Source organism: Haemorhous mexicanus, chromosome Z, assembly GCF_027477595.1.
Source record: "Haemorhous mexicanus isolate bHaeMex1 chromosome Z, bHaeMex1.pri, whole genome shotgun sequence".
Taxonomy (NCBI): domain Eukaryota; kingdom Metazoa; phylum Chordata; class Aves; order Passeriformes; family Fringillidae; genus Haemorhous; species Haemorhous mexicanus.
The window spans coordinates 4,519,743-4,544,822 of record NC_082381.1 but is presented as its reverse complement, the minus strand read 5'-3'; the positions used below and the strand labels follow the sequence as shown (position 1 = coordinate 4,544,822).

General features: G+C 49.5%; 1 protein-coding gene across 1 annotated transcript in view; it reads left to right on the top strand.

Annotated features, from left to right (window-relative positions):
• The window catches only part of LOC132342060 (serine/threonine-protein kinase PAK 3-like), a 47,880-nt gene that overhangs the window by 20,216 nt on the left and 2,584 nt on the right, over window positions 1-25,080 (top strand). Inside the window, exons 11-12 of the mRNA XM_059874252.1 lie at window positions 20,042-20,173; window positions 23,550-23,681. Of these exons, the coding sequence (XP_059730235.1) occupies window positions 20,042-20,173; window positions 23,550-23,681 (264 nt within the window). The remainder of the gene's footprint in view (window positions 1-20,041; window positions 20,174-23,549; window positions 23,682-25,080) is intronic.

Here is a 25,080-nt window from a genome sequence, read left to right as displayed (position 1 = left end):
AACATGAAATTATTAACAGCAAATAGTTACAACTCCAACTTGGCAGCAATTGGTTTAACTTGTGAACTCTGCAACCTTTAAAAACAATGGACAACTTTTCTCCTCATAACAGCAATCTGTGTTTTCTTCATTAATTTCTGAAAGAAAGTCACAATGTGTTGCACACAGGTAGGGGTATTAGAAAAGAAAGGCCTTCTAAAATCAGGCCTTGCTCTGCTAACTTCCCAGCTGGCCTGTTACGTCTTCTACGTGCAGCCAGTTAACTTCCCATGGGGAAAGTCCTAGGAATGAGTGCAGCTAGCACAACAAGCTATTGTGCTAAGAAATCTGTTGGCATCTGTAATAAACAAGAACTCTGTCTCATGAACGTCCACAAAGGAAAAATGTAATCACCTGAGTAAGAGTGAGTCTTCAAAAGAGAGAGTCTTAGCATGTACACACCAAAACACCTTCTAAGCAATGAATTGTGTGGCAAGAAAACTACCAGCCAGTTGGAGTTGAACGTGAGGTCTGTGAAAATGGTATAAAAATGAGTTATGTGAATAAAGAATTGGCTTTCTCTGCATGAACAAACGGAGTCCCAGCTGCTTTATTGACACAGCAATGTGGCTTCTCTCAGCAAGAGCATTTGCAGGGTGTATTGATGAAATGCTTGTGTTTGCTTCCCAGAATAGGAGGGCGAGGCGTTAAGTGTAACAAATAGGGTTTCATCTTGTCAATTCCTTCAGCTTTAACAGGCAGTGCTGAACCCTGTATTCCCCCACTGCAGTGCTTACTGTGTGCATGTGGCTATCTTGGCCTTGAGAATAAAGAAAGTGGTCCTGCTAAGAAGGTAGCTGGAATGCATTCAACATTCAAAGGGAAGAAAGTGTTTAGGAGGCTCTTGACCACCAAAGGAGAATTTGAGGAATGGGATATTTCCCTAACGACTGTGTCAGGAACCAGAGTCGTGTCTGAGGCCCTGCCGTATTTGATCCATGTTTGAGCAGGTTGACAAGACAATGAAGAAAAGTGTATTGTTTAATAGGTGGCAACTTGACCCTTGGAAGAGAAACAATGTGTTGGTCAATCAGTGGGCAGTCAAGCTTTGAAAAAAGGGGAACAATGTTTAATGGAGCCCTTGGTGGCAGGGAGTCATGGAGTCATCATGGCCTCATCTCACAGCCAGCCATGTATGAGCTGATGCCGTAACTGGGAAAATTCCACTCCTGCGCAGGAGATACAAGCCTGGTTCTGGGGTAGAGGAGTGAGAAGGACGAGATTCACACGGTTTTGATCCAGGGGATGTCTTGCAAGTGCACTGCCTACCTGCTCCTGCCGCCAAGCACCACGCTCCATCTCCTTCTCCTGCTCAGCAGATTTTTGGGAATCAAGGGGTTGGTTGTCAGGACCCAGGACATCCCTCTGGTTGTCCTGAGCAGGCAAGACCCCTGCCAGGGGTCTCAGAGACCCGGGCACAGAGCCCAAAAATACCTGTGGTTGTGATTATGACCCGTGGAGCAAGTTACCAACCATAGATGAATATCTGCAAGCCACAGTAAATTAAGTAGAATGATAGTGAATTTATCATGGGGTGAAACAGTAGATTTTGGGGTTTCTAGAATAGGGGTTCAGGGGGCAAGATGGAGGGATCTGGGCATGTCCTACCTTTCTCCTTCCTGGCCTCCATCTTCTGCTGGGATGTTGGCACATTTAGATTGGTTTAGAGTAGAAGCTCACTGTCTAACATAGGTGATAGGTATCGGAAAGTAATTGTAAACATTGTATGCATAGTTTTTAGCATAAAGACATAACACCGCCCCGGGGGCAGGCAGAATGCCTGTGACTGTCTTGCTGAGCAGACCTCGGCAGGACAGGAGAAATAATTTTATAGATAAGATTCAATAAACAACCTCGAGACTGAGAAATGAAGAGCCCTGACTCCTTCTTCAAGCGCCAGGCTGGAAAAAGGGACTTTGCAACTTTTCTCGGGGTCACTCTGACAAGCTAGAGACCCCAACAGTTGGTATGTATTGTTTGCTACTGCAACTAATGGAATACATTTGCTTTACAACCCCAGTTGTGTCTTAGGTTCTTTTGTGCATGGGTCTCCTCCTGAACCTGTGGCAACGACCACCAGGGACCTACAGAACACTCCTACTCTGATGTCGATAAATTCTGAGAAGTCATTGAAATATGTCAATAAATTTGGGGTAATGTTTAGCCTAGGAGTTTCAGGAAAGTATTGAATATGTCTTAGTTCCATGGATACAAACTAGTAGGTGTTATTGCTGGGTGTGCAGGGCTTAGGGAAGTGATTCCCTATGCTCCCAGCGCTAAAATAAAGTAATGCCTCCTTTCTAACCCTGAGCTGGCAGCAGGCATCAGGCCCTGCTTGGTAGCTTTCAACCTTTTCCAGCTGTTTCCTCTGGTTGGTCTTTTTAGGCACCAAAGCTCCTTGCCATGGTTGGCCAGGGTGTGTGCAGAGTAATGCAGCCCCCACAAAGCCCTTGGTTTCCCTACAAGTTGCCAGTTGGACTACTTTCAAAGGGGAAGAAAGGCAGAGATATACATTCACAGGTGTCCGGGTAATATCCAATAAATGTGCAAATATGTGGGAGGATTTGTTAGGAATGATTTCATCTGTTATGCCCACAGTGCCTTCTCTTCTGGTTCTGTGCACTCTAGGTGAGTAATGAAATAGTTGGCTCTCACAGTTAAGAGATAGATGTTATGTGGGTGTTCAAATGCGAAGTGATGTTATTAGAAAATGTTCTCCCATAGTCCTCTTTCTTATCCCCCTTGTAATAGCCTTGGTAGTCAGGGCTTTTGGGGAGGGCTGGCTTGTGACCACGAGGCACGGCTTAATAACACCTGACCTCCAATCAAGATGTAAGAGGACAGCAGAGAAAGATTTGACAGACAAAACTTTGGGAGGGGCTAAGGGTATTAAAGGCAGAGCATCCCTTTTGTAGATGAGCATGTGGCTGCTAGTCATGGAGACTCCCAGTGCTGGAATCTTTCCTTATTCAGTCCTTTGTTAAGGTTTAAGAAACCTTTAAAAAGTTAAAAACAAGGGTCGTTTCTCAGAAGTGCAATACTGTGGGCCATTTTCTTGGTCTGGTTTCCTTAGCTTGTGTCCCATCTGAGTGCTCAGTTGGGGTACAGGCTGTAGGTGCTTTGTGCACTCTTGGAGTTACTCTTGGATCCCTTGAAACAACAGGCTTTGGCCCACGAGGGGAATTTGTGCTGCTTTGTGATGGAGGAGAACTTCCCAGGCTGTCTTCTGTTTGCTGTAGGGAAGGTTGTTATTTCCTGGCATAAATTCACAGACCAACATAGAGTGTTTGCTTTGTGATGTCAGGGCATGGTTGCCACCTTGTCGTGGTGACATCAGAAGGTTGCCTTAGTGCATGGAAGGCCTGAGCGTCAGAGCAGCCCTAGAGCTTGCTCAGTGCAGTAGCATTCTCCTGGGTGAGGCATTTGTCAGTGAACACCTGTGCACTGACAAGAGCCTTGCTTTTTCTACTGTTGGAGCACAGCCTGCAAACTTGCAGAGCAGTGCTACAATGATTGAGCAACTTGCTCCTGCACTTTTTGGAGCATATGCTGTTACTTATTCTGTATATTTTGTGACTCACCTGGCACGTAAGTAGAGGTTTTCCATGGGTGTAACCAGAATGATGGCTTTGGTATGTCTTCCTGCTCTTTCTTAGTGACTGAGTTGATTTAGAAACAGAAAGAGCATTAGAATGCCACTGGTTTGGGAAAGCTCCTGTCAAAACACTCAGCTGAAAAATGAGTGTCTGTAGCCACAAGGGCAGCATTTGCAAGGGAACCTGCAGGGCTTCCGTTCCCTCCACAGGAGAGTTTGTGGCAGCAGAGTCTGTCATTTCCTCAGTTTGCTGGGACAAGCAAGACAGCTTTGAAAATGTAGACTGCTGGAGACGTTCTTGAAGGGCCTTCTAAAAACTCTGCAAATGTTCCCAGCATTCAGGGAAAGCTTCTTTCGTTCTACATTTCCTCATGAAAGGATTTGACTAACTAAGTAATCCTTTACTGAGTGCAACAATAGTGATTTTCCCTTTGCAATGAAATGCAAACTCCAAAGCAGTGAGTGTCTGCTCCTTAACCCTGGAGCTGCTGCTGCGCTCTTCCACAATAGAACTGCCACAGCTCCAGGGGATCTTGGGGAAGCTTTTCTGTGCAACTGTTTCCAGCAAGTTAATGAGAATTAGTGCATGCAACTGATTAATTTAAAAAAGTACCTGAAGGAGAGGATTTTAGAAGATGTTTTATGTTTTTGGTAGAACAGGAGCATAGAGTGTTAAAGAAGACTTTGCATTTTCTTGGTCATCTTTGTATTCATTTACTGGCAAAACAGGCCAAGGTGTAGGCACAGCCAAGAATACTGTCCCAATCTCTTGCTGGCTGTGCGAATGAAACGTGTCTCCTGGAGGGAAGTTGTGAAACAGGAAATCACCTCTGTTGGGGTTGACTTCTTCTGTGGGATTCAGCAGCCCAAGCAGTTTTCTCACAGCATCTGGTTCATTTTCCCTTGCCCACTACAGGTCACGTGAAGCGTGTATTCAGTGGTGCTGATCGTGAGGTGAGTGAGAAAGGGAAATTTCATGTTCCTGGTCTTTAAGAATCGTAGAGCGAGCTGTCAGCAGGGCCAGTACCAGTAGAGTGTAGAGGGCCAGCTAGGGAGGCCAAAAGAAAATCCATTTTCACGCCTTCAACGAAAATAACAAAGGCATAAGTGGATATTTCCTAATTTGCATCTCAGAGCCCAGAAAAACTGCCAACTCAGTTTTGCAGAGAGAATGTTGCTTGCTGACGGCAGCCAGGGGGGAACACTGAACTGAGAGCAATTTCCCCTAGAGTAGAATAGGCCCATTAAAATTTAGTCAGAGTGACTGACAATTCTATTCCTATCTATTTAATACCATCTCCTTAAAAGGTGCCGCTGTAGAAAAACAAGGCCATCCTAAAATGGTGGATGCTGTATTTTAAGTCAGATGGGCAACTTTGTGCCTGGATGGCTGCATGGGCCAAAAAGGTGCCAAGGCTGCTGCAGGTCTGGAGAAGCTGCAGATAAGGCAGACTGTGGCCCGGTGGCCAGAAAGGACAAGGGCATCGTGGCCTGTGTCAGCAGCAGGGGGGCAGCAGGAGCAGGGCAGTCAGCGTCACTCTGTGCTGGGCAGCGCTGCGGCCACAGTTGGAGTGCTGTGTGCAGCTGTGGGCCCCTGGGAAGCAGAAAGTGATAGAGGAGCTGGTGCATGTGCAGAGAAGGCTTCGGGAGCTGGCAAAGAGGTGGAGCACGAGGCCAGTGAAGAGGTGCTGAGGGAGCTTTAGTCTGGACAAGGGGAGGCTCGTGAGGGACATTATAGCAGACTTCTATAGATGCCTACATGACAGTGCTCACCACAAGGGCTGTTTCCCATCCAAACATCCACTCTCTGCATCCAAGTGTTTTAGACATATGCGTAGCTGACACTTCAATCTTGTTTTTTGTTGGTTTCCTCGGAGGACAAGCCATCGTCATTTTCTCATTTTCCAGACAGCAAAGATGCCTCTGCACTACTTTTTTGACCCTTATAAAGCACAGAAAGGGATTCTGAACCCTTTCTGGTTTTCCATGTCTGCCGCAGCAGTCACAGAGACCTTGGTGGCTCTTTCTTACTTCTCCGTTTAAAAGCTTTCAACAAAGGAAAGCTCAAATTTGCAGAGATGACCTACCTTGCTGATAGCAGACAGAGAAGAAATATCAAATTCTTAGCAGGATAATGCTCTGTTTATTTGGCCCATTTCAATTTGGTTGGTGTGACTTAGAATCCCATTGCTAACAAAGTGTATGAGTTCTCCTTTCAAGATGTGGTTGTAGATCCAAGGAGAAATGGGGTTATAAGTGAGAGGTAATGGCCTGTCCCTCATGCTTCTCTCTTGCCACAGGTGACAGGACCAAGAACTGTCTCTCCTCTGGCTCTCTCTGCTCTTGCTGAAGAAGCCAGAAAGGAGGAAAATGAGGAAGAACAGGACAAGTGTCCACCTAGGGTCATATCACCGCCTACTCATACCAAAAGAGTAAGTGCCCATTCTGGGGGTTGCTGTCTTGAGTACAAGGCAAAGGTGCAAGTTTCTGAGCAGCCAGCACTTGCTGTTGCTGACTGAGGATGCTGAGTGCTGGAGTCCTGAAGGATGTAGGCATTTCCTGTAGGCAGTGACAGCAAGAAATTGGCCTTTGACCTGTCATGCTGGGGCACTGAAGAGCTGGGGCCTGTAACTGAGCTTCTGGCAGCTTTGCTGAGGGAAGCTCCATCTCTGGGCTTCTGCAGTGTTATGGCCAAGGGCGCACATGGTAGTGCTGGAGGTCAAAAGGCTCTTTTGGTTTGTTTTCCCATTTTGGAAAGGTGTCTTTGGCTTGTGGAATTGTTCTTCATATTTTTTGAGTCGTTCTTCACTGGTAGAGTCTCTGTTGGCCCAGCTTTTGGCTTTTGCTCAGGTTCAAGGAGATGTTTGTATAGTCCATGAAGCTGTGGGAAGCCATTCTTGTCTCAGGTGGCCAAAGAAAGGAACCGCGCAGTGTTGAAGCCTCCTTGTTAGGCAAACAGCAGAAGGGGCAAGTTTCTGTTGATCACTTTTGGGCTGAAGTCTGCAGCTTTGGACATTGCATTGGTACCTGCAGTGGGGGTGAAGCTGCAAGTCCTTGACAGCTGTCTTGTGTTGCTCAGAAGAGGAAGGCCATCTTGAAATGGTGGATGCTGTATTTGTAGTCAAACAAGCAACGTTGTGGATGGGGAGCTGTGTGGGTCAAAAGGAGGCAGGGTTGCTTCAGGTCAGGAGAAGCTGCAGATGAAGCAGACCGTGGCCTGGTAGCCAAGAAGGCAAAGGGCATCGTGGCCTGTGTCAATAGCAGTGGGGCAGCAGGAGCAGGGCAGTGAGCGTCGCTCTGTGCTGGGCAGCGCTGTGGCCACAGCTGGAATGCTGTGTGCAGCTGTGGGCCCCTGGAAGCAGAAAGTGATAGAGGAGCTGGTGCATGTGCAGAGAAGGCCTCGGGAGCTGGCAAGGAGGTGGAGCACAAGGCCAGTGAGGTAGGTGCTGAGGGAGCTTTAGCCTGGACAAGGGGAGGCTCGTGAGTGACATTCAAGCAGACTTCCATAGATGCCTACATGACAGTGCTCACCACAAGGGCTGTTTCCCATCCAAACAACCACTCTCTGCATCCAAGTGTTTTAGACATATGCGTAGCTGACACTTCAATCTTGTTTTTTGTTGGTTTCCTCGGAGGACAAGCCATCGTCATTTTCTCATTTTCCAGACAGCAAAGATGCCTCTGCACTACTTTTTTGGCCCTTATAAAGCACAGAAAGGGATTCTGAACCCTTTCTTGTGTTCCATGTCTGCCACAGCAGTCACAAAGGCCTTGGTGGCTCTTTCCTACTTGTCCATTTAAATGCTCTCCAGAAAGAAAAGCTCAAATTTGCGGAGATGACCTTACTTGCTGATAGCCGACAGAGAGAAATATCAAATTCTTAGCAGGATAATGCTCTGTTTATTTGGCCCATTTCAATTTGGTTGGTGTGACTTAGAATCCCATTGCTAACAAAGTGTATGAGTTCTCCTTTCAAGATGTGGTTGTAGATCCAAGGAGAAATGGGGTTGTATATTACAGGTAATGGCCTGCACCTCATGTTCTTTCTTGCCACAGGTGACAGGACCAAGAACCGTTGCTCCCCTTGTTGCCTCTTCTCTTGGTGAAGAAGCCAGAGAGGAGGAAAATGAGGAAGAACAGGACAAGTGTCCACCTAGGGTCATATCACCGCCTAATCATACCAAAAGAGTAAGTGCCCATTCTGGGGGTTGCTGTCTTGAGTACAAGGAAAAGTTGCAAGTTTCTGAGAAGCCAGCACTTGCTGTTGCTGACTGAGGATGCTGAGTGCTGGAGTCCTGAAGGATGTAGGCATTTCCTGTAGGCAGTGACAACAAGAAATTGGCCTTTGACCTGTCATGCTGCGGCACTGAAGAGCTGGGGCCTGTAACTGAGCTTCTGGCAGCTTTGCTGAGGGAAGCTCCATCTCTGGGCTTCTGAAGTGTTATGGCCAAGGGCGCACGTGGTAGTGCTGGAGGTCAAAAGGCTCTTTTGGTTTGTTTTCCGATTTTGGAAAGGTGTCTTTGGCTTGTTGAATTGATCTTCCGATTTTTTGAGTCGTTCTTCACTGGTAGAGTCTCTGTTGGCCCAGCTTTTGGCTTTTGCTCAGGTTCAAAGAGATGTTTGTATAGTCCATGAAGCTGTGGGGAGCCATTCTTGTCTCAGGTGGCCAAAGAAAGGAACCGCGCGGTGTCGAAGCCTCCTTGTGAGGCAAACAGCAGAAGGGGCAACTCTCTATTAATCACTTTTGGGCTGAAGTCTGCAGCTTTGGCAATTGCATTGGTACCCGCAGTGGGGGTGAAGCTGCAAGTCCTTGACAGCTGTCTTGTATTGCTCAGAAGAGGAAGGCCATCTTGAAATGGTGGATGCTGTATTTGTAGTCAAACAAGCAACTTTGTGGATGGGGAGCTGTGTGGGTCAAAAGGAGGCAGGGGTGCTGCAGGTCAGGAGAAGCTGCAGATGAAGCAGACTGTGGCCCGGTGGCCAAGAAGGCCAAGGGCATCGTGGCCTGTGTCGGCAGCAGTGGGGGCAGCAGGAGCAGGGCAGTGAGCGTTGCCCTGTGCTTGGCAGCACTGCGGCCACAGCTGGAGTGCTGTGTGCAGCTGTGGGCCCCTTGGAAGCAGAAAGTGATAGAGGGGCTGGAGCGTGTGCAGAGAAGGCCACGTGAGCTAGGCAAGGAGGTGGAGCACAAGGCCTGTGAGGAGGTGCTGAAGGAGGTTTAGCCAGGAAATGGGGAGGCTCATGAGGGACATTCAAACAGACTTCCATAGATGCCTACCAGGCCATGCTCACCACAAGGGCTTTTTCCCTTATAAACATCCACTCTCTGCATCCAAGTGTTTTAGACACATGTAGAGCTGACTCTTCCATCTTATTGTTGGTTGCTTTCCTAGGAGGAGAACCCTTGTTGAGTTTCTAGTTTTCCAGCAATCATGGACGCTTCTGCACTATCTTCTGGCCCTTAACAATGCAATGAAAGAGATTCTGAACCCTTTCTGGTTTTCCACGTCTACCGCTGCCGTCGCAAAGGCCTTGCTGTCTCTTTCCTACTTTTCAGAGCTTTCAAGAACTATAAGCTGTGTTTTGCATAGACAATGTTGCTTGCTTATAGCAGACAGGAAGGAATATTGAATTCCTAGCGATGTACTCATCTGTTGAATTTGCCAATTTCAATCTGGTTGGAGTGACTTAGAATGCCTATGCCAACAGAGCAGATGAGTTCTCTATAGCAGGTGTTGCTGTAGATGCGAGAGGAAGTCAAGTTATAAGCCCTAGGTAACGGCTTAACCCTATGATTCCCTCTTGCCGCAGGTGACAAGACCAAGAGCTGTCTTTCCTCTGGCTCTCTCTCCAATTGCTGAAGAAGCCAAGGAGGAGGAAGATGAGCAAGAAAAACTGAAGCGTCCAGCTGTGGTCACATCACCGCCTGCTCGGACCAAAAGAGTAAGTGCCCATTCTGGGGGTGCTGTCTTGAGTGCAAGGCAGAGGTGCAAGTTTCTGAGCATCCAGCACTTGCTGTTGCTGGCTGAGGATGCTGAGTGCTGGAGTCCTGCACGACGTAGCCATTTCCTGTGGGCAGTGACAACAAGAAATTGGCCTATGAGCTGTCGTGCTAGGGCACTGAAGAGCTTGGAGCTGCGGCTGAGCTTCTGGCTGCTTGGCTCAGGGAAGCTCCATCTCTGGGCTTCTGCAGTGTTATAGCCAAGGCCGCACGTGTTAGTGCTGGAGGTCAAAAGGCTCTGTTGGGTTTTGTTTCCTCGTTTTGGAAAGGTGTCTTTGGCTTGTGGAAGTGTTCTGCAGTTTTCTTGAGTGGTTCCTCACTTGTAGAGTCTTTGTTGACCCAGCTGCCTTCTGGCTTTTGCTCAGGTTCAAGGAGATGTTTGTGTTGTCCATGAAGCTGTGGGGAGCCATTCTTGTGTGTGGCCAAAGAAAGGAACCAAGGAGTTGCGAAGCCTCCTTGTGAGGCAAACAGCAGAAGAGGCAACTCTCTGTTGATCACTTTTGGGCTGAAGTCTGCAGCTTTGGCATGTGCCTTGGAGGCCGGAGAGGGGGTGAAGCTGCAAGTCCTTGACAGCTGTCTTGTGTTGCTCAGAAGAGGAAGGCCATCTTGAAATGGTGGATGCTGTATTTGAAGTCAAACAAGCAACTTTTTAGATAAGGAGCTGTGTGGGTCAGAAGGAGGCAGGGTTGCTGCAGGTCTGGAGAAGCTGCAGATGAAGCAGACTGTGGCCCGGTGGCCAAGAAGGCCAAGGGCATCGTGGCCTGTGTCGGCAGCAGTGGGGGCAGCAGGAGCAGGGCAGTGAGCGTCGCCCTGTGCTTGGCAGCACTGCGGCCACAGCTGGAGTGCTGTGTGCAGCTGTGGGCCCCTGGGAAGCAGAAAGTGATAGAGGGGCTGGAGCGTGCGCAGAGAAGGCCACGGGAGCTAGGCAAGGAGGTGGAGCACAAGGCCTGTGAGGAGGTGCTGAAGGAGCTTTAGCCAGGAAATGGGGAGGCTCATGAGGGACATTCAAACAGACTTCCATAGATGCCTACCTGGCCATGCTCACCACAAGGGCTTTTTCCCTTATAAACATCCACTCTCTGCATCCAAGTGTTTTAGACACATGTAGAGCTGACACTTCCATAGATGCCTACCTGGCCATGCTCACCACAAGGGCTTTTTCCCTTATAAACATCCACTCTCTGCATCCAAGTGTTTTAGACACATGTAGAGCTGACACTTCCATCTTATTGTTGGTTGCTTTCCTAGGAGGAGAACCCTTCTTGAGTTTCTAGTTTTCCAGCAATCATGGACGCTTCTGCACTATTTTCTGGCCCTTAACAATGCAATGAAAGAGAATCTGAACCCTTTCTGGTTTTCCACGTCTACCGCTGCCGTCGCAAAGGCCTTGCTGTCTCTTTCCTACTTTTCAGAGCTTTCAAGTACTATAAGCTGTGTTTTGCATAGGCAATGTGGCTTGCTTATAGCAGACAGGAAGGAATATTGAATTCCTAGCGATGTACTCATCTGTTGAATTTGCCAATTTCAATCTGGTTGGAGTGACTTAGAATGCCTATGCCAACAGAGCAGATGAGTTCTCCTTAGCAGGTGTTGCTGTAGATGCGAGAGGAAGTCAAGTTATAAGCCCTAGGTAACGGCTTAACCCTATGATTCCCTCTTGCCACAGGTGACAAGACCAAGAGCTGTCTTTCCTCTGGCTCTCTCTCCAATTGCTGAAGAAGCCAAGGAGGAGGAAGATGAGCAAGAAAAACTGAAGCGTCCAGCTGTGGTCACATCACCGCCTGCTCGGACCAAAAGAGTAAGTGCCCATTCTGAGGGTGCTGTCTTGAGTGCAAGGCAGAGGTGCAAGTTTCTGAGCATCCAGCACTTGCTGTTGCTGGCTGAGGATGCTGAGTGCTGGAGTCCTGCACGACGTAGCCATTTCCTGTGGGCAGTGACAACAAGAAATTGGCCTATGAGCTGTCGTGCTAGGGCACTGAAGAGCTTGGAGCTGCGGCTGAGCTTCTGGCTGCTTGGCTCAGGGAAGCTCCATCTCTGGGCTTCTGCAGTGTTATAGCCAAGGCCGCACGTGTTAGTGCTTGAGGTCAAAAGGCTCTGTTGGGTTTTGTTTCCTCGTTTTGGAAAGGTGTCTTTGGCTTGTGGAAGTGTTCTGCAGTTTTCTTGAGTGGTTCCTCACTTGTAGAGTCTTTGTTGACCCAGCTGCCTTCTGGCTTTTGCTCAGGTTCAAGGAGATGTTTGTGTTGTCCATGAAGCTGTGGGGAGCCAATCTTGTGTGTGGCCAAAGAAAGGAACCAAGGAGTTGCGAAGCCTCCTTGTGAGGCAAACAGCAGAAGGGGCAACTCTCTGTTGATCACTTTTGGGCTGAAGTCTGCAGCTTTGGCATGTGCCTTGGAGGCCGGAGAGGGGGTGAAGCTGCAAGTCCTTGACAGCTGTCTTGTGTTGCTCAGAAGAGGAAGGCCATCTTGAAATGGTGGATGCTGTATTTGAAGTCAAACAAGCAACTTTTTAGATAAGGAGCTGTGTGGGTCAGAAGGAGGCAGGGTTGCTGCAGGTCTGGAGAAGCTGCAGATGAAGCAGACTGTGGCCCGGTGGCCAAGAAGGCCAAGGGCATCGTGGCCTGTGTCGGCAGCAGTGGGGGCAGCAGGAGCAGGGCAGTGAGCGTCGCCCTGTGCTTGGCAGCACTGCGGCCACAGCTGGAGTGCTGTGTGCAGCTGTGGGCCCCTGGGAAGCAGAAAGTGATAGAGGGGCTGGAGCGTGCGCAGAGAAGGCCACGGGAGCTAGGCAAGGAGGTGGAGCACAAGGCCTGTGAAGAGGTGCTGAAGGAGCTTTAGCCAGGAAATGGGGAGGCTCATGAGGGACATTCAAACAGACTTCCATAGATGCCTACCAGGCCATGCTCACCACAAGGGCTTTTTCCCTTATAAACATCCACTCTCTGCATCCAAGTGTTTTAGACATGTAGAGCTGACACTTCCATCTTATTGTTGGTTGCTTTCCTAGGAGGAGAACCCTTCTTGAGTTTCTAGTTTTCCAGCAATCATGGACGCTTCTGCACTATTTTCTGGCCCTTAACAATGCAATGAAAGAGAATCTGAACCCTTTCTGGTTTTCCACGTCTACTGCTGCCGTCGCAAAGTCCTTGCTGTCTCTTTCCTACTTTTCAGAGATTTCAAGAACTATAAGCTGTGTTTTGCATAGACAATGTTGCTTGCTTATAGCAGACAGGAAGGAATATTGAATTCCTAGCGATGTACTCATCTGTTGAATTTGCCAATTTCAATCTGGTTGGAGTGACTTAGAATGCCTATGCCAACAGAGCAGATGAGTTCTCCTTAGCAGGTGTTGCTGTAGATGCGAGAGGAAGTCAAGTTATAAGCCCTAGGTAACGGCTTAACCCTATGATTCCCTCTTGCCGCAGGTGACAAGACCAAGAGCTGTCTTTCCTCTGGCTCTCTCTCCAATTGCTGAAGAAGCCAAGGAGGAGGAAGATGAGCAAGAAAAACTGAAGCGTCCAGCTGTGGTCACATCACCGCCTGCTCGTACCAAAAGAGTAAGTGCCCATTCTGGGGGTGCTGTCTTGAGTGCAAGGCAGAGGTGCAAGTTTCTGAGCAGCCAGCACTTGCTGTTGCTGGCTGAGGATGCTGAGTGCTGGAGTCCTGCACGACGTAGCCGTTTCCTGTGGGCAGTGACAACAAGAAATTGGCCTATGAGCTGTCGTGCTAGGGCACTGAAGAGCTTGGAGCTGCGGCTGAGCTTCTGGCTGCTTGGCTCAGGGAAGCTCCATCTCTGGGCTTCTGCAGTGTTATAGCCAAGGCCGCACGTGTTAGTGCTGGAGGTCAAAAGGCTCTGTTGGGTTTTGTTTCCTCGTTTTGGAAAGGTGTCTTTGGCTTGTGGAAGTGTTCTGCAGTTTTCTTGAGTGGTTCCTCACTTGTAGAGTCTTTGTTGACCCAGCTGCCTTCTGGCTTTTGCTCAGGTTCAAGGAGATGTTTGTGTTGTCCATGAAGCTGTGGGGAGCCAATCTTGTGTGTGGCCAAAGAAAGGAACCAAGGAGTTGCGAAGCCTCCTTGTGAGGCAAACAGCAGAAGGGGCAACTCTCTGTTGATCACTTTTGGGCTGAAGTCTGCAGCTTTGGCATGTGCCTTGGAGGCCGGAGAGGGGGTGAAGCTGCAAGTCCTTGACAGCTGTCTTGTGTTGCTCAGAAGAGGAAGGCCATCTTGAAATGGTGGATGCTGTATTTGAAGTCAAACAAGCAACTTTTTAGATAAGGAGCTGTGTGGGTCAGAAGGAGGCAGGGTTGCTGCAGGTCTGGAGAAGCTGCAGATGAAGCAGACTGTGGCCCGGTGGCCAAGAAGGCCAAGGGCATCGTGGCCTGTGTCGGCAGCAGTGGGGGCAGCAGGAGCAGGGCAGTGAGCGTCGCCCTGTGCTTGGCAGCACTGCGGCCACAGCTGGAGTGCTGTGTGCAGCTGTGGGCCCCTGGGAAGCAGAAAGTGATAGAGGGGCTGGAGCGTGCGCAGAGAAGGCCACGGGAGCTAGGCAAGGAGGTGGAGCACAAGGCCTGTGAGGAGGTGCTGAAGGAGCTTTAGCCAGGAAATGGGGAGGCTCATGAGGGACATTCAAACAGACTTCCATAGATGCCTACCTGGCCATGCTCACCACAAGGGCTTTTTCCCTTATAAACATCCACTCTCTGCATCCAAGTGTTTTAGACATGTAGAGCTGACACTTCCATCTTATTGTTGGTTGCTTTCCTAGGAGGAGAACCCTTGTTGAGTTTCTAGTTTTCCAGCAATCATGGACGCTCCTGCACTATTTTCTGGCCCTTAACAATGCAATGAAAGAGAATCTGAACCCTTTCTGGTTTTCCACGTCTACTGCTGCCGTCGCAAAGGCCTTGCTGTCTCTTTCCTACTTTTCAGAGCTTTCAAGAACTATAAGCTGTGTTTTGCATAGACAATGTTGCTTGCTTATAGCAGACAGGAAGGAATATTGAATTCCTAGCGATGTACTCATCTGTTGAATTTGCCAATTTCAATCTGGTTGGAGTGACTTAGAATGCCTATGCCAACAGAGCAGATGAGTTCTCCTTAGCAGGTGTTGCTGTAGATGCGAGAGGAAGTCAAGTTATAAGCCCTAGGTAACGGCTTAACCCTATGATTCCCTCTTGCCACAGGTGACAAGACCAAGAGCTGTCTTTCCTCTGGCTCTCTCTCCAATTGCTGAAGAAGCCAAGGAGGAGGAAGATGAGCAAGAAAAACTGAAGCGTCCAGCTGTGGTCACATCACCGCCTGCTCGGACCAAAAGAGTAAGTGCCCATTCTGGGGGTGCTGTCTTGAGTGCAAGGCAGAGGTGCAAGTTTCTGAGCAGCCAGCACTTGCTGTTGCTGGCTGAGGATGCTGAGTGCTGGAGTCCTGCAGGATGTAGGCATTTCCTGTGGCAGTGACAGCAAGAAATTGGCCTTTGACTTGTCATGCTGGGGCACTGTAGAGCTGGGGGCGGCGGCTGAGCATCTGGCTGCTTGGCTTAGGGAAGGTGCTCCTTTGGGCTTCTGCGATGTTATGGCCAAGGGCACATGTGGTAGTGCTGGAGGTCAGAGGGCTCTTTTGGTTTTTTTTCCCTTTTTGGAGAGGTGTCTTTGGCTTTTGGAATTGTTCTTCAGATTTTTTGAGTCGTTCTTCACTGGTAGAGTCTCTGTTGACCCAGCTGCCTTTTGGCTTTTGCTCAGATTCAAGGAAATGTTTCTGCTGTCCTTGAAGCTGTGGCTGGCCTTTCTGGTTGCGTGTAGCCAAAGAAAGGAACCGCGCAGTGTCGAAGCCTCCTTGTGAGGCAAGCAGCAGAAGGGGCAAGTTTCTGTTGATCACTTTTGGGCTGAAGTCTGCAGCTTTGGCAATTGCATTGGTACCTGCAGTGGGGGTGAAGCTGCAAGTCCTTGACAGCTGTCTTGTGTTGCTCAGAAGAGGAAGGCCATCTTGAAATGGTGGATGCTGTATTTGAAGTCAAACAAGCAACTTTTTAGATAAGGAGCTGTGTGGGTCAGAAGGAGGCAGGGTTGCTGCAGGTCAGGAGAAGCTGCAGATGAGGCAGACCGTGGCCTGGTGGCCAAGAAGGCCAAGGGCATCGTGGCCTGTGTCAATGGCAGTGGGGGCAGCAGGAGCAGGGCCGTCAGCGTCGCTCTGTGCCTGGCACCACTGCGGCCACAGCTGGAGTGCTGTGTGCAGCTGTGGGCCCCTGGGAAGCAGGAAGTGTTTGAGGGGCTGGTGCATGTGCTGAGTAGGCCACGGGAGCTGGGCTTGGGTGTGGAGCACAAGGCCAGTGAGGAGGTGCTTAGGGACTGAGGGAGCTTTAGATTGGACAAGGGGAGGCACATAAAGGACCTTCAAGCAGAATTCCTTAGATGCCTACATGACAGTGTTCACCACAAGGGCTCTTTCCCTTCACATCATCCTCTCTCTGCATCCATGTGTTTTAGACACAGGCAGCGATGACACTTCCATCTATTTGTTTTTTGGTTTCCTAAGAGGAGATGCATTGTTCATTTTCTAGTTTTCCAGCAATCATGGATGCTTCTGCACTATTTTCCAGCTCTTATCATGCAATGAAAGGGATTTTGAACACTTTCTGGTTTTCCATGTCTGCTGCAGCTGTCTCAAAAGCCTTGCTGTCTCTTTCCTACTTTTCCATTTGATATCTTTCTAGACCTAAAAGCTGTGTTTTGCATAGACAACGTTGCTTGCTTCTAGCAGATTTCTTAGCAATGTAAAGATCTGTTGACCTGGCCCATTTCAATCTGGTTGAAGTGACTAAGAATGCCATTGCCAACAAAGTTCATGAGTTCTCCTTAGGTGCTGTTGCTGTAGATGCGATAGGAAATGAAATTATACGCCCTAGGTAACAGCTTATCCATGATCCACCTCTTGCCACAGGTGCCAAGGCCAAGAGTCCTCTATCCTCTGGCTCTCCCTCCAATTGCTGAAGAAGCCAAGGAGGAGGAAGATGAGCAAGAAAAACGAAAACGTCCAGCTGTGGTCAAATGGCCGCCTGCTCATACCAAAAGAGTAAGTGCCCATTCTGGGCTGCTGAGGTGCAAGTTTCTGAGCAGCCAGCACTTGCGGTTGCTGGCTGAGCATGCTGAGTGCTGGAGTCCTGCAGGATGTAGGCATTTCCTGTAGGCAGTGACAGCAAGAAATTGGCCTTTGACCTGTCATGCTGGGGCACTGATGAGCTGGGGTCTGCGGCTGAGCATCTGGCTGCTTGGCTTAAGGACGCTGCTTCTCTGGGCTTCTGCAGTGTGACGGACAAGGGCGCATGTGGTAATGCTGGAGGTCAAAAGGCTCTGTTGGTTTGTTTTCCCCTTTTGGAAAGGTGTCTTTGGCTTGTGGAATTGTTCTGCAGTTTTCTTGAGTCCTTCCTCACGTATAGAGTCTCTTTTGTCCCAGCTGACTTTTGGCTTCAATAAGCTGCAAGGAGATGTTTGTATAGTCCATGAAGCTGTGGCAGGCCTTTCTTGTTGCATGTGGCCAAAGAAAGGAACCGCGCAGTGTCGAAGCCTCCTTGTTAGGCAAACAGCAGAAGGGGCAAGTATCTGTTGATCCGTTTTGCCCAGAAGTCTGCGGCTTTGGCAATTGCATTGGTACCCGCAGTGGGGGTGAAGCTGCAAGTCCTTGACGGCTGTCTTGTGTTGCTCAGAAGAGGAAGGCCATCTTGAAATGGTGGCTGGTGTACTTGAAGTCAAACAAGCAACTTTGTGGATGGGGAGCTGTGTCGGTCCGAAGGAGGCAGGGGTGCTGCAGGTCTGGAGAAGCTGCAGATGAAGCAGACTGTGGCCCGGTGGCCAAGAAGGCCAAGGGCATTGTGGCCTGTGTCAGCAGCAGTGGGGGCAGCAGGAGCAGGGCAGTGAGCATCGCCCTGTGCTGGGCAGCGCTGCGGCCACAGGTGGAGTGCTGTGTGCAGCTGTGGGCCCTTGGGAAGCAGAAAGTGATAGAGGGGCTGCTGCGTGTGCAGAGAAGGCCACAGGATCTGGCTAAGTTAGTGGAGCACAAGGCCAGTGAGGAGGTGGTGAGTGAGCTTTAGCCTGGACAAGGGCAGGCTCATGGGGGACTATATAGATGCCTTCATGAGACTGCTCACCACAAGGGCTGTTTCCCTTTCCAAATGTCTGCTCTCTGCATCCAAGTGTTTTAGAGACATGCAGAGATTACACTTTCATCTTGGATTTTGTTGGTTTCCTAGGAGGAGAAGCCCTGTTCATTTTCGAGTTTTCCAGCAAGCATGGAAGCTTCTGCACTATTTTCCGTCTTATATCATGCAATGAAAGGGATTCTGAACCCTTTCTGGTTTTCCATGTCTGCCACAGCAGTTGCAAAAGCCTTGCTGGATCTTTCCTACTTTTCCATTACAGAGCTTTCACGAAATAAAAAGCTGCATTTTGCACAAACAACGTTGCTCACTGAAAGCAGACAGGGAGGAGTAATGAATTCTTAGCAATATATAATGATCTGTTGAATTGGCCCGTTTCAGTCTGGGAGTAACTTAGGATGCCATTACCAACAAAGTTGATGAGTTCTTCTTAGCAGATGTGGCTGTAGATGTGAGGGGGAATCAAGTTATAAGCCCTAGGTAATGGCTTATCCCTATGATTCCCTCTTGCCACAGGTGACAAGACCAAGAGCTGTCTTTCCTCTGGCTCTCCCTCCAATTGCTGAAGAAGCCAAGGAGGAGGAAGATGAGCAAGAAAAACTGAAGCGTGCAGCTGTGGTCACATCACCGCCTGCTCGTTCCAAGAGAGTAAGTGCCTATTGTGTGTGGTGCTGTCTTTAGTACAAGGCAGAGGTGCAAGTTTCTGAGCAGCCAGCACTTGCTGTTGCTGGCTGAGGATGCTGAATGCTGGAGTCCTGTATGATATAATCATTTCCTGTAGGCAGTGACAGCAAGAAATTGGCCTTTGACCTGTCATGCTGGGTGGGGCACTGAAGATCTTGGGGCGGCAGCTGAGCTTCTGGCTGCTTTGCTCAGGAAAGCTGCTTCTCTGGGCTTCTGCGATGTTATGGCCAAGGGCCAAGTTGTAGTGCTGGAGCTCAAAGGGCTCTTTTGGTTTGTTTTCCCTTTTTGGAAAGGTGTCTTTGGCTTGTGGAAATGTTTTTAGGTTTTCTTGAGTCGTTCCTCACTTGTAGAGTGTCTGTTGGCCCAGCTGTCTTTTGGCTTTTGCTAAGCTGCATGGAGATGATTGTGCTGTCCATGATGCTGTGGGGAGCCATTCTTGTCTCAGGTGGCCAAAGAAAGGAACCGCGCAGTGTCGAAGCCTCCTTGTGAGGCAAACAGCAGAAGGGGCAAGTATCTGTTGATCCGTTTTGCCCGGAAGTCTGCAGCTTTGGCAATTGCATTGGAGCCCGCAGTGGGGGTGAAGCTGCAAGTCCTTGACTGCTGTCTTGTGTTGCTCAGAAGAGGAAGGCCATCTTGAAATGGTGGATGCTGTATTTGAAGTCAAACAAGTACCGTTGTGGATGGGGAGCTGTGTGGGTCAAAAGGAGGCAGGGTGCTGCTGTTGCAGGTCACCTGAGGATGAGGCAGACTGTGGCCCGGTGGCCAAGAAGGCCGAGGTCATCGTGGCCTGTGTCAGCAGCAGTGGGGCAGCAGGAGCAGGGCAGTGAGCGTCGCCCTGTGCTGGGCAGCGCTGCAGCCACAGCTGGAGTGCTGTGTGCAGCTGTGGGCCCTTGGGAAGCAGAAAGTGATTAGGGGCTGAAGTGTATGCAGAGAATTCCACGGGAGCTGGGCTGGGGTGTGGAGCACAAGGCCAGTGAGGAGGTGCTGGAGAAGCTTTACCCTGGACAAGGGGAGGCTCATGAAGGACCTTCAAGAAGACTTCCTTGGATGCCTACATGACAGTGCTTACCACAAGGGCTGTTCCCCTGCCAAAAGTCCCCTCCCCGCATCCAAGTGTTTTAGACACAGGCAAAGCTGACACTTTGATCTTATTGTTGGTTGGTTTCCTAGGAGGAGAAGCCCTCTTCATTTTCTCTTTTTCCAGCCAGCAAAGATGCCTCTGTACTACTTTTCTGGCTCTTATCATGCAATGAAAGGGATTCTGAACCCTTTCTGGTTTCCATTGTGTCAGCAGGAGTTGCAAAGGTCTTGCTGGCTCGTTTCTTCTTTTCTATTTTAGAGCTTTCAAGAAGTAAAATCTGCATTTGCAGAGACAATGTTGCTCATTAAAAGAGCCAGGAAAGAATATCAAATACATAGCCATATTCTATTCTGTTGAATTGGCCCATTTCAATCTGGTTGGAGTGACTTAGAATGACATTGCCGACAAAGCTGATGATTTCCTTTTAGCAGATGTGGTTATAGATCTAAGGAGAAATGGGGTTATAATTGATGGGTAATAGCCTGTCCGTCATGCTTCTCTCTTGCCACAGGTTACAAGACCAAGAACCATCTCTCCCCTGCCTCCCTCTGCTCCTGGAGAAGAAGCCAAAGATGAGGAAGTTGAGCAAGTCAAATGGAAGCGTCCAGCTGTGGTGACACCACAGGCTGTTCATTCCAAGAGAGTAAGTGCCCATTCTGTGATGCTGTCTTTAGAGCAAAGCAGAGGTGCAAGTTTCTGAGCAGCCAGCACTTGCTGTTGCTGACTGAGGATGCTGACTGCTGGAGTCCTGCAGGATGTAGGCATTTCCTGAAGGCAGTGACAGCAAGAAATTGGCCTATGAGCTGTAATGCTGGGGCACTGAAGAGCCCGGGGTTGCAGCTGAGCTTCTGGCTGTTTGGCTCAGAGAAGCTCCATCTCTGGGCTTCTGCGGTGTTATGGCCAAGGGCGAATGTGGTAGTGCTGGAGGTCAAAAGGCTCTTTTGGTTTGTTTTCCCTTTTTGGAAAGGTGTCTTTGGTTTGTGGAAGTGTTCTGCAGTTTTCTTGAGTCGTTCCTCACGTATAGAGTCTCTGTTAGCCCAGCTGCCTTTTGGCTTTTGCTAAGCTGCAAGGAGATGATTGTACAGTCCATGAAGCTGTGGGGAGCCGATCTTGTCATGTGTGTGGCCAAAGAAAGGAACCGCGCAGTGTCGAAGCCTCCTTGTGAGGCAAACAGCAGAAGGGGCAACTTTCTGTTGATCCATTTTTCCCGGAAGTCTGCAGCTTTGGCAAGTGCCTTGGAGCCCGCAGTGGGGGTGAAGCTGCAAGTCCTTGACAGCTGTCTTGTGTTGCTCAGAAGAGGAAGGCCATCTTGAAATGGTGGCTGCTGTACTTGAAGTCAAACAAGCAACGTTGTGGATGGGGAGCTGTGTGGGTCAGAAGGAGGCAGGGTTGCTGCAGGTCTGGAGAAGCTGCAGATGAAGCAGACTGTGGCCCAGTGGCCAAGAAGGCCAAGGGCATCGTGGCCTGTGTCAGCAGCAGTGGGGCAGCAGGAGCAGGGCAGTGAGCATCGCCCTGTGCTGGGCAGCGCTGCGGCCACAGGTGGAGTGCTGTGTGCAGCTGTGGGCCCCTGGGAAGCAGAAAGTGATAGAGGGGCTGCTGCGTGTGCAGAGAAGGCCACAGGATCTGGCTAAGTTAGTGGAGCACAAGGCCAGTGAGGAGGTGGTGAGTGAGCTTTAGCCTGGACAAGGGCAGGCTCATGGGGGACTATATAGATGCCTTCATGAGACTGCTCACCACAAGGGCTGTTTCCCTTTCCAAACGTCTGCTCTCTGCATCCAAGTGTTTTAGAGACATGCAGAGATTACACTTTCATCTTGGATTTTGTTGGTTTCCTAGGAGGAGAAGCCCTGTTCATTTTCGAGTTTTCCAGCAAGCATGGAAGCTTCTGCACTATTTTCCGTCTTATATCATGCAATGAAAGGGATTCTGAACCCTTTCTGGTTTTCCATGTCTGCCACAGCAGTTGCAAAAGCCTTGCTGGATCTTTCCTACTTTTCCATTACAGAGCTTTCACGAAATAAAAAGCTGCATTTTGCACAAACAACGTTGCTCACTGAAAGCAGACAGGGAGGAGTAATGAATTCTTAGCAATATATAATGATCTGTTGAATTGGCCCGTTTCAGTCTGGGAGTAACTTAGGATGCCATTACCAACAAAGTTGATGAGTTCTTCTTAGCAGATGTGGCTGTAGATGTGAGGGGGAATCAAGTTATAAGCCCTAGGTAATGGCTTATCCCTATGATTCCCTCTTGCCACAGGTGACAAGACCAAGAGCTGTCTTTCCTCTGGCTCTCCCTCCAATTGCTGAAGAAGCCAAGGAGGAGGAAGATGAGCAAGAAAAACTGAAGCGTGCAGCTGTGGTCACATCACCGCCTGCTCGTTCCAAGAGAGTAAGTGCCTATTGTGTGTGGTGCTGTCTTTAGTACAAGGCAGAGGTGCAAGTTTCTGAGCAGCCAGCACTTGCTGTTGCTGGCTGAGGATGCTGAATGCTGGAGTCCTGTATGATATAATCATTTCCTGTAGGCAGTGACAGCAAGAAATTGGCCTTTGACCTGTCATGCTGGGTGGGGCACTGAAGATCTTGGGGCGGCAGCTGAGCTTCTGGCTGCTTTGCTCAGGAAAGCTGCTTCTCTGGGCTTCTGCGATGTTATGGCCAAGGGCCAAGTTGTAGTGCTGGAGCTCAAAGGGCTCTTTTGGTTTGTTTTCCCTTTTTGGAAAGGTGTCTTTGGCTTGTGGAAATGTTTTTAGGTTTTCTTGAGTCGTTCCTCACTTGTAGAGTGTCTGTTGGCCCAGCTGTCTTTTGGCTTTTGCTAAGCTGCATGGAGATGATTGTGCTGTCCATGATGCTGTGGGGAGCCATTCTTGTCTCAGGTGGCCAAAGAAAGGAACCGCGCAGTGTCGAAGCCTCCTTGTGAGGCAAACAGCAGAAGGGGCAAGTATCTGTTGATCCGTTTTGCCCGGAAGTCTGCAGCTTTGGCAATTGCATTGGAGCCCGCAGTGGGGGTGAAGCTGCAAGTCCTTGACTGCTGTCTTGTGTTGCTCAGAAGAGGAAGGCCATCTTGAAATGGTGGATGCTGTATTTGAAGTCAAACAAGTACCGTTGTGGATGGGGAGCTGTGTGGGTCAAAAGGAGGCAGGGTGCTGCTGTTGCAGGTCACCTGAGGATGAGGCAGACTGTGGCCCGGTGGCCAAGAAGGCCGAGGTCATCGTGGCCTGTGTCAGCAGCAGTGGGGCAGCAGGAGCAGGGCAGTGAGCGTCGCCCTGTGCTGGGCAGCGCTGCAGCCACAGCTGGAGTGCTGTGTGCAGCTGTGGGCTCCTGGGAAGCAGAAAGTGATTAGGGGCTGAAGTGTATGCAGAGAATTCCACGGGAGCTGGGCTGGGGTGTGGAGCACAAGGCCAGTGAGGAGGTGCTGGAGAAGCTTTACCCTGGACAAGGGGAGGCTCATGAAGGACCTTCAAGAAGACTTCCTTGGATGCCTACATGACAGTGCTTACCACAAGGGCTGTTCCCCTGCCAAAAGTCCCCTCCCCGCATCCAAGTGTTTTAGACACAGGCAAAGCTGACACTTTGATCTTATTGTTGGTTGGTTTCCTAGGAGGAGAAGCCCTCTTCATTTTCTCTTTTTCCAGCCAGCAAAGATGCCTCTGTACTACTTTTCTGGCTCTTATCATGCAATGAAAGGGATTCTGAACCCTTTCTGGTTTCCATTGTGTCAGCAGGAGTTGCAAAGGTCTTGCTGGCTCGTTTCTTCTTTTCTATTTTAGAGCTTTCAAGAAGTAAAATCTGCATTTGCAGAGACAATGTTGCTCATTAAAAGAGCCAGGAAAGAATATCAAATACATAGCCATATTCTATTCTGTTGAATTGGCCCATTTCAATCTGGTTGGAGTGACTTAGAATGACATTGCCGACAAAGCTGATGATTTCCTTTTAGCAGATGTGGTTATAGATCTAAGGAGAAATGGGGTTATAATTGATGGGTAATAGCCTGTCCGTCATGCTTCTCTCTTGCCACAGGTTACAAGACCAAGAACCATCTCTCCCCTGCCTCCCTCTGCTCCTGGAGAAGAAGCCAAAGATGAGGAAGTTGAGCAAGTCAAATGGAAGCGTCCAGCTGTGGTGACACCACAGGCTGTTCATTCCAAGAGAGTAAGTGCCCATTCTGTGATGCTGTCTTTAGAGCAAAGCAGAGGTGCAAGTTTCTGAGCAGCCAGCACTTGCTGTTGCTGACTGAGGATGCTGACTGCTGGAGTCCTGCAGGATGTAGGCATTTCCTGAAGGCAGTGACAGCAAGAAATTGGCCTATGAGCTGTAATGCTGGGGCACTGAAGAGCCCGGGGTTGCAGCTGAGCTTCTGGCTGTTTGGCTCAGAGAAGCTCCATCTCTGGGCTTCTGCGGTGTTATGGCCAAGGGCGAATGTGGTAGTGCTGGAGGTCAAAAGGCTCTTTTGGTTTGTTTTCCCTTTTTGGAAAGGTGTCTTTGGTTTGTGGAAGTGTTCTGCAGTTTTCTTGAGTCGTTCCTCACGTATAGAGTCTCTGTTAGCCCAGCTGCCTTTTGGCTTTTGCTAAGCTGCAAGGAGATGATTGTACAGTCCATGAAGCTGTGGGGAGCCGATCTTGTCATGTGTGTGGCCAAAGAAAGGAACCGCGCAGTGTCGAAGCCTCCTTGTGAGGCAAACAGCAGAAGGGGCAACTTTCTGTTGATCCATTTTTCCCGGAAGTCTGCAGCTTTGGCAAGTGCCTTGGAGCCCGCAGTGGGGGTGAAGCTGCAAGTCCTTGACAGCTGTCTTGTGTTGCTCAGAAGAGGAAGGCCATCTTGAAATGGTGGCTGGTGTACTTGAAGTCAAACAAGCAACGTTGTGGATGGGGAGCTGTGTGGGTCAGAAGGAGGCAGGGTTGCTGCAGGTCTGGAGAAGCTGCAGATGAAGCAGACTGTGGCCCAGTGGCCAAGAAGGCCAAGGGCATCGTGGCCTGTGTCAGCAGCAGTGGGGCAGCAGGAGCAGGGCAGTGAGCATCGCCCTGTGCTGGGCAGCGCTGCGGCCATAGGTGGAGTGCTGTGTGCAGCTGTGGGCCCCTTGGAAGCAGAAAGTGTTTGAGGGGCAGGAGAGTTTGCAGAGAAGGCCACAGGATCTGGCTAAGTTAGTGGAGCACAAGGCCAGTGAGGAGCTGAGGGAGCTTTAGCCTTAACCACTGAAACCTTGTGAGGGACCTTCAGTATCTCCTCTGTGCATGCAATATTTTACCTACTTTTGGAATTGGCTTTCTTCTCCTTTTTTTATTGTGATTTTTTTTCTTTGCCTAGAGGAAGTGTCTTGTTCATTTTCTTTTTCTCCCAACTAAACTGCTTTTCCTCTTTATTTCCTGCCCTTTTACAGTACTCGGACTGCTACAATTTTTATTCCAAAGTGTCACTTCTCGTGAATGCAGTATATTTTTGCATGAGAACACACCGTTTGGTACAGGGATGTTGGTGCAGAAGAAGCTTTTGTGGCTCCAGGCCTGCCAGCATCACTTTGAACTTAAGAGTGCCTGTGACTTTCTGTAGACAA